This window comes from Heterocephalus glaber, unplaced genomic scaffold, assembly GCF_053883595.1.
Source record: "Heterocephalus glaber isolate CG9 unplaced genomic scaffold, H.glaber_assembly_v1.0 deba00000071, whole genome shotgun sequence".
Taxonomy (NCBI): domain Eukaryota; kingdom Metazoa; phylum Chordata; class Mammalia; order Rodentia; family Bathyergidae; genus Heterocephalus; species Heterocephalus glaber.
In genome coordinates, this window is record NW_028258137.1 from 34477413 (window position 1) to 34486870 (window position 9458).

Genomic DNA, 9458 nt, shown 5'->3' on the forward strand with positions numbered 1-9458 from the left:
GGACCCAAGTTTGATCCCTGGTACCAAAAAAAAAAAAAAGAGAGAGAGACACTCTTTAAGCCCAATATGACTGCCAGCCCAGGGACTGGCACCTAAGCCACATGGAGCCACTCAGGCATTTCAGTGATCCTTGAATCTAAGATGAAAAAAGAGTATCCAGTATCTTTGGGTGAGGTGTGGACTGTTCAAGGAACTCCATTCCCTTCTATGGAGGAATGTGTCAGGAGAGAGGGTAGAGGCAATGCTCAGGGAAAAGAAGAACAAGACATAGAATGTTCTGATGCCTCTAGATCCACTCAATTTTTGGATTCAAGAGATCCTATTGCACCTTTTCTGAGGTACTCCAGTATCTTTTTATCCCCTTCTTCCATATAGTGGCTCAACTTGAGTTTCTGCCGCTTGTAACCCTTGGTGTTCTAACAGTACAGTACTCCTCTGGGAAGCCTCTACACTTAGAAAATGCCATTCCCTTGGCATGGGGTCCAAGACTAGCTCCGGATGACAAACCACAGCCTACCTAGTTCGCTGGGATGCACTATATTCTTACTCTTTTTATAACCCATGTTCCATCCTTCTGACAACCCTGGAGGCCCCAACATGATTCCAACAAACTTTCTTCTTCTGTGATAATGAGTCAGCTTCTATTGCTTACAACCAAGAATGCTGACAGATAAAAGGGCCTCTTTGTAAGGCTACTGTGAAGCTCAACTGAAATCATACTTGTAAAGCAAGTCATTGACTGCCTGGCATGTGATCAGGCTCAGTTAAGTTAGTTATTGAGATGATTACAGAGTTCAATAGTCTCCATGAAGGGATGACCAGGGTCAAACACAAAGTTTTTATTAACCAAAGAGATAGCAAGAATCCTAGCAATCTTCCCCCTCTACTTTTAGACTTTGGCTCTCTACAGTCTCACACTTGCCATATTCACCCTAAATAGGCAACACTTGATGAACACAATATGGAGGCAAGGACCATCCAAAAGCCAGTGCTAAACAAACAGGAATGTCGAGTGATGATTTGGGCAACAAATTCTCCTTCTTCACTGTGGAATGGTAGTCCTAACATTAGAATCACTTTACAGTCTTAGGAGGCACAGCCAATGAGCAGCATAAAGAAGTTGCAGCAATAAAGGAAGAAAGACTCAATATCAGAAGCCAAGATCAACTCTGGAGGACAAAGAACTGTCCCAGGAACATGTACAGTAGCTGCCGTGGACTGCTTTAGCACCAGGCATGCTTGGAAGTTCGTGACCTGCTTCTTACCTGACAGGCATGGGAGCCAGAGAAATAAAGCACATAGCTATACTTTGTAATTGGGTACATTCCAGACACAAAGTGATCCCTGCCATTAACATCATCATTATCATCAATGGCATCTCTGTCTCCTTCCTAACATTTATGGAGCTATTATTATGCTTCAAGGAAGAGCTAAACATTTTACATACATTAATACACTTAATCATTACAAGGACCCTATGTGAGGCTGAGGGCACAGCTCAGTGGCAGACCACTTAGTTAGCATATGTAACCTGTGGGTTTAAATTCTCAGCAGTTCAAAGAAGCATGAAAACAAAAAACAAAAATAAAAACGAAACAAAAACAACCTTATGAGGCTGGATACTATTATTTTCATTAATAAACCGATGCTTAGAGAACTTAAGTGACTTGCCCAAGGTCATGCAGCCAGTAGGTGAGGGAGTCATGATTCACTCACATGTTTGGCTGGACCCCTAACCACACAGCTATAATTCAGTTGTACTTCTCCAAAAATGCCTTCTCCTTCCCTCACACGTCCTGACTCTAATTTCAGCCTGCCTTGCTCTCTACAGACCTTTCTCCACAGTCTTTGCAGCCACAGAACAGAACTTTTGCTAAAATGCTTTGCATTTTTTATTTGTAAAATAAGTTTTATGCCCAGATTGGGGCTGATGTCAGATCCTGTCTCTTCTACATTATAAACTCTTATGTACATGCCATAAAAATGTCCCCTTGATGCTTATGACAATATATTGATCATGGCCATTTAATCTCATGTAAAAGTCACAGGAGTGGCACACTCCATTCTGCCAGTTTGGCCCATAGGCTTTGAGATTATAAATACCCACTCCTACCAGTGCTGGGGGCAAAGGGACCAAGAACGAGGATTACTTATGAATGGAATTCTCAGGCACTCTGCTCCAGATTAATTGCTCTCAATCTTATTTTCCGGAGGCCGAATCCATCAATGGCAGAAAAATGAATCTCAGACACACAGCATCAATGAGGTAAAAATTCACAAGTGGCATGCATCTTTCTGAAAGGTGGTTGTACAGCAAGGCCGAGGTGTGTGGGTGTGATGCACAGTGGTGAGGCTCTGCAGCTCTGGAAGGGACAGCTGTGATGACCATCACACACGTGCTTGCCTAGGGAGCAGCTGCAGTTCACGATACCACACTGCCCCAGCCAGCAGCCCCAAGTTTCTTACTACTCTTGTGTTCCAGGGAGGCGGAGCACAGATCAATAAGATGTGTTGACAGAGGTGCCTGCGGCACAGCCATTTCTCAGGCTAGACACTGATGGCACCTATCACTAGCAATAAAAGGCTGCAGAGACAGAATTGAGGTACATTCTATTGCAGACCTGTCTATCCCTCTCTGATAAACATCTTCCGCACAAGCTTACAGCAAAGAAACAATTTTCAGGAGGCAAGGTTCCAGGCCACCTCCAAGGGTTGTTCCATTTTATTCCTGTGTGATGTGTGGGTCAGGGAATGCTCCTGGAGGGCTGTCAGTGGCTCCTGGCTCCCAGGAAGGTGTCACAAAGCCCCACGTGCTGTTGAAATCTATTCCAAATCAAATTACTTGAGGGAGACCACACCTCGTCAGTCTTCCTCATTTTTTGGAAAGGAAAATGCATTATTCTGCCAAACTACTTGCTTGAAGTGCTATTTGTTAAGCCCTTCTGTGTTTTAAAAATAAATAAATAACCTGGTGTAGATGCTGCAGTCAGTAGGTCTAAGGAATCTGCCTTCTCCTCCTGGGTGGGCATCCCTTGCTGATCTTGATCCAAACAGGGTAGTCGAGTTCTGAAATGGACAGCACAAGCAATATCCTCTGAGACTCATTGCTCCCTTCCAGTCTACATACACTGAATCAGAACAAAAATCCCCACCACCACCACCATAGCATCCTTCCCCTTAAAGGCAAGTGGGCGGGTGGGGTGAGGGGATGCTAGGAGCCCTCACTGGCCTTGGATTTGAACTCATGCCACTAAGAGGAATAAAAATCAGGAAAATAACATAATGAAAAAATTTCACTCCACAGTCGGCTCAGAGAACCTGTAGAACATTCCAAGATGGAGCTGGGAAAAGCATTTTCAATAGGATGGGCCACCTAAGCCTGGGCTTTTTAATTTCAGTAACACTGACATTTGGGGCTCCACAACCCTTTGTTGTAGCAGGCTGCTGTGTTGTACGATATTTAGCACAACCTCTAGTCTTTACCTACCTAATGCCAGCAGCACGTGTCACTTGTGACAACCAAAACTACCGCCAGATATTATGAAATGATCCTGGGCTGGAAGTTGCTCTCCACCCCCATCCCCCACCCCATGAAAAACACTGATTCAACCAAAGATATGGAGATGGAACTAAGTCCAGCATGTCCAGGATCTAAGCAGTACAGAGCCTGAACAGTTAATGTCCAAGTCACTGGGTGGCTCAGAGAGCTACAGGAGATATGAAAGTATCATCAACATCATCAGAGCAGCCAACTTTTGTTGAGTGCCTATCCCAGGCTAAGCACACACCAGACATTCAACACACACCATCTAATAACCTTTCCTGGTTATAAACTTGAGTGCCATGGGCTGGTGACTCAGAGTAAGAGGCAGCCAAACCCACCATCCTCACCAAATATGGTGAACATGAGAGATCGTGGCCAGGCCACCTTGCTGCTGCACAGGGGAAAAATGGGGTGTGCTGTGACCCTGAAGAGGTGTGTTCTCAGCCTGGTGGTATTTCTCGATCCAGGATGAGCTGGAGAACTGGTACTCCTATTGGAAGGTCACCAGCTGAGGTAACCACCTACCCACACCATCCAATCTTGCATGAATGGTAAGTATGCTGGTCAGGTCTGTACTCCTCACCACACAAACAGCATTGTGACCATGACCTCCATAACAGCATCATCCTAGAGCTCTCTGGATTGATGCCCTCTAGAACAACAACACCCGCTGTCAGCATGTTTCAGTGCTTCAGAGCATGTATTAGTCAGCATCCCATCACTATAACAAATACCTGAGACATTCAACTTAGAAAAGGTTTATTTTGGCTCACAGTTGTAGAGGTTTCTATTGACAATCAGTGGCCCCATTGCACTTGGAGCTGTGGCAAGGCAGCATATCATGGCAGGAGCACATGATGGAGCAAAACCACTTATCTGATGGCCAGAAAGTGAAAAAAAGTGCTGAGGTGCCACTCTCCCTTTTAAGGGCACCTGCCAGTGACCTGCAGACCTTCCACTAGTCCCCACTTCTTCCCAATAGCACCACTCTGGGGACCAACTCTTTAAAAACATCAAAGATCCACACTGTAACAGTGTGTGTATAGATGGAAGGAAACACTGCTTCCCTCTAGATTCATCCATTCAGTAGACATTTATTGAATGTCTACCATGTACCCTGCCCCAGGGAGAGGTGACAGTCTGGTGACCCCTTACCCCCACTCCTAGGCAAGCGACTACACAGATGAAGCTACTCAGTTTACATGGGAGAAAAATGAAGATCTACCAGATTAAAACACCTGGGTAAAATCCTGCCGCAAATAACAGAAAAAAAGTTTTAATGTAGACATTCTTTCCCCAAATCCTGGCTTTTTCTACTAAACACAATCTACTTTTAAACCACATTCACTGGGCCAAAAAGAAGAAACAGACTCTTCTACTTATCTTAACAACTGAATCACGCTGAAGGCAGATTAGGGGCCTGGGGGCACACAGTCAGACAACTGGCATTAGTCAGTCACAAATCATCCCAAATCAGAAGTGGTTCAAAGATGGTTTAATTCATGAGGGTGGGGTTAGCTTAGCTCTAAGCTCTCTGCCAGCTTCTTTAGTTCCAAATCAAAGGCCTTTAAAGACCACCTATAAAAAATACAAAGCAACCACAGCCCCTGAGATCTTAACAAGTTTGCATCCACACACTGGGTCTTCTCAACATGGAACATTCCTGCTCCAAATTCCTCCTTCACCTGGGCATCTCAAAAATTGAACACATTTTTTTCATCTTTTAGCTTTCATTTAGTTTTGTTCTCTCATGAAGATGTAACAAACCCGCTTTTAGGCACCAAGCAGCTTCAAAGCTAAGAGCCTTTTTTCTCATCTGTAAATTGGAAAAAGTAGGACACTTCACAGAGCTCCTCGGAGAATTCAGTGAACTAATGTGTAATCTGAACTCAGTCTGGATTCTGGTATGTGTGTAACAAATGTCAACTACCTTCTCCTTCTCTTTTTCCGGAGAATATCGCAGGAGTGTACTGAGAGCTGATAGAAGCTGATGAATCTCTTTGGGATTCTCCTATACACCAGCAGAGCTGAGCCGGGAGCAGGAAGAAGGCAGAGGCCCATTCAAATGAAGGGGATATGATTCCACAGGGGGAACTGCCCTGGTTGCCACCTTTGGCCTGTACTTAGAAGGTGGGCTTTCTGTGGTATGCATGAAAATAAGACCTGAAGCTGTCCCACAGGGTGTGGGGCCAGGAGAGTCCATATGAATTCCTCACATTCTTCTTGTTCATCTAGCTTGGGAACTCCTCATTTCATGAGCCTTAGACACCCTTTATAATAGGGGCTGCACATGGCAGATATCCATTCCAGCTTCCCTTGCAGCTATGTGTGCCCCTGCAGAGCTATGGAGCAAGCACCAAAGACCCCTCACCAAGACTTCAACTCAGAAGCCAGGACTTGTAAAGAATCTGATTTTCTGAGGAAGTCATAGGACTGAGAATGACAGCCATTGCCCAGACGCTATGCTGTCTTGGTCTAATGGGGTCAGCAGGGCAACTGCTCCTAGAGGCAATAATGACTGTGGCCCTTGACTAAATGACTCTGGACAGGATAAGCCTGATTCCCTGGTCCTACTAAAGAATGTGTGACCTCAAATCCTATAGTAGGTCCTTTCCCTACTTAAACTAGAATCTGTTGGTGAAGCTAAGAACTCTGATGAAAGTGACCCTCAGTTTATTTCCTGATCTTAAACATAAATGGTAGAAAACAGCACATATGCACAGGAAACTCCCCACCACTAACGCCCTCTACTCTTCTCTACAATGCTCCTCAAAACATGGCCCTAGGAACACACACATCAGAGTCAACTATGGTGTAACAAGGGTAGTGATGAAAAGGCAGGTTCCTGTATTAGAAACATTAGGACTGCATTATTCAGAAATACACATTTTTACCAAGCAGTTTCCCTTCCAATTGTTATATTCCCTAAAAGGTGAAAACAATTGGTCTGTGTTGCTTCTTAACCTTTTCCTCATAGGCCACTGCCAACCTCTGTGTGGCTCAGTGTGTAAAAGGAAGAAGCTTTTGTGACCAGTGGTAAATGGCCCTGAGTGGCTCTGGCTGCCCTTGTCCCAAAAGCCACCCTGAGCCCTAAGAGGGAAGCATTATCTCACCCTTCCCAATTCACCTGTAGGTAAACTGGCTGTGCAGTTCTGGGCTATTTCAGGGCTACTCAAACTCTGGCCCATAAAGCAATTTGATCCATGAATTGTTCATGATCAATTCACAACATCAGAACTACAGAAACAGAGTGCATACTGAGAAGTATGCTAGATTGCTGGATAATTTCATGGTTGCTGAGTCTTTAAAACAATTTGGGGCTTATACTTTATGCAACTCTGTTCTCTATTTCTTTTTCTAGTGATATTTTTTAGTCATATTTTACAAAAGTTTAAATTTATGACAGATTTGGGAGAGGGGAGGGCAAAAACCACTGGTCTTTCACCAAAAAGGATCTTTCAACCTAATAGGTCTCTTGTATAGCAGAATAACCATCCAGTCATTAAGTTGCATGTCATTTAGAGGGTTCCAGGTAGTGTTGGTCTAGTCTGAATTCCCTCTGATGCATCTGCCAAGGAAGCTGTGGCCTTCTCTCTCACCATGGGTAGGGCCTCTAATTCTGACATTAGGTTAGTACCTGATATCCAAGGGCCTTTTTGTTTCTAGGCAGAATAATAGGAAGAGTCACTACTATGCAGAAACACAAGAAAAACTGTATGTCTCTCCAGAGTCAATATAGGTGACTCAGTGCCAAATGTTCCATCCTTATCCTAGCCAGTACTTGTTCCTAGATCAAATGTGACCCAGCCCCTGAGAACCTTTAGGGTGTAAGATTAATATAACTATGGGAATTTCCCTTTCTCCTTTAACTTCTTTATACACAATATCTATTTCGAATCATCTTTTAATAGGAAACCAAACCTGTTAGTTTGAACAACACATATGTAAAGTGTACAATTTGATCAGGTTTGGAATAAGTATATAACCATAAAATTATTGCTACAATCAAGTTAACAGATACTTCTATCACCCCAAGAAGTTTCATTGTGTCCCTAGACAACCTCTCTTGCTCTCTTCCACTCCTCTCCATGTCAGAGCAATCACTATATTACTAATGTTTTCTGTCACTATGGATTAGCCTGCATTTTCTAGCATTTTATGTAAATGGAATTACACTGTATTCACTCTTTTGGTTCTGGATTTTTACACTAAGCTTAATACTTTGGAGATTCATCCACATCGTAGCAAGTATCAATAGTTTATTCCTTTTGTATTGCAGAGCAGTATTCCAACGTATAGCTATTTCATAATCTACCTTATCTACTGAATTGAAAAGAATAATTTTAAAAAGGGAAATTTCATTTCCCTAATCCTCTTGAAAGTACAATAACAAGGAAGAAGTGCAAGAAAAGAAAGACAAACTTCTTGGCACTCATTTCTACCTCAGGATATTTGCACTTGCTCTTTGTTTGGCCCAGAATGCTTCTCAAATCTTGGCAAAATTGAAGCCTTCTCTTCATCCACATCTCAACTCTCAAAACATTTCCTCAGAGATCTGCTAAGATCCCCCTAATGGTACTTCCTGTGCTCCAATCCAAGTTACTCTTTATCACATTACAAAATTTTATGTTCTCCAAAGTATTTATCGTTGTCTGAATTTATTAAATCTGTTTGCTTGGTTTTTGTCGACCTCCTTCTTTAGAATGTAGGTTCCAGTAGGTCAGGGAACTTGTTTGCGTTGCTCACCATTAAATCCTTCACATTTAAAATACCAAGTGGAATGTAATAGATGCTCAGTAAACACATGAATGGTTACACAAAGGATAAATGAATGAGAAGAAGACTGAACTGTATTTTTTAAATTATAAAACCTTTGGTTTGGGAAAATACCAGAACTCCCTAACATAAGAAAGATACTTAGAAGGCCACCCACCAACACTGGATTTGCTCGTAGATCACATCAGACCCTGGACCTGAAGGAGCAGCTGTGACATGGAAACCGCTTACTGCCACGGTGAGAAAGCAGCCTGGGCTGTCCTCACTGTGCTGGCCGCTGCTGCCACAAATCATTGGAAATGCTAAATCATGTTTAAATCCCCAACTGGGGCCACAGGGAACGATGAAGGACACTCAGGCATAATTTACATACTGCCAGGCTCCTAAGAGCCTCTAAATAGAGCCCTCACAGCCCCTGGGCACTATTTTTGAGGAGAAGGACATCAAGTGACAGATTAAATTGAAGCTGCTCCCCAGCAGCAGGGGAAAAGGAGACCTCACCCTCTGCTTGCTGACATCTGTGAGCCCGGAGAGAACACATGCTGTGAGATGCCTCCCTGGGAAGCCAGTACCACATGCAGCACGGTACACATGTGCTCTTGACTCTTGCAGGGTCCTCACCTCCAGGGCTAAGAGGTATTTGGTCATTCCTTTCCCAGATTCCAACCATAAAAAATGTTTTAATCTCAATGCACAGAGGAGGGGGTTTCCAGAAGAATACTGAGCCTTCTGCCTATAAATGTTACATTACATTTGGTCACAACATGGTTACAATATTGAAAATGAATTGGGGGATGCAGCAATTATCAGTCTTAATCCAGACCAGATATGTCTCTGGGGCCGGACAGGTGGCTAGCATAAAATGCTCCATTGTAAGGATCAGGATAACTTTTTTACAATCTAACAAAATGAGAAGCAAAAACGCCAGAAAAGCAAGGCCTAGGACACCATAAGAGGTTAAGATTTTTCAGGAGCACAAATAAAAACAGCACCTGTTTTATTCTTTGGTTTGGTTTTGTGCATAGCTCAGAGGAGTCTACATAATAGAGCCACATGAAACAACCAAGTGAATACAGGTTAGTACCTGAACAGCAGCCCAGTTACACGTCTATTAGTGCTCAAGGACCTTCCGGAAGCA

The 9458-nt window shown here is 43.4% G+C and overlaps 1 protein-coding gene across 1 annotated transcript in view; it reads right to left on the minus strand.

The window, feature by feature from the left end:
- LOC106009684 (uncharacterized) overlaps window positions 1-9458 on the minus strand; it is a 59313-nt gene that overhangs the window by 42985 nt on the left and 6870 nt on the right. Inside the window, exon 4 of the mRNA XM_087206061.1 lies at window positions 2969-3066. Within this exon, the coding sequence (XP_087062187.1) occupies window positions 2969-3066 (98 nt within the window). The remainder of the gene's footprint in view (window positions 1-2968; window positions 3067-9458) is intronic.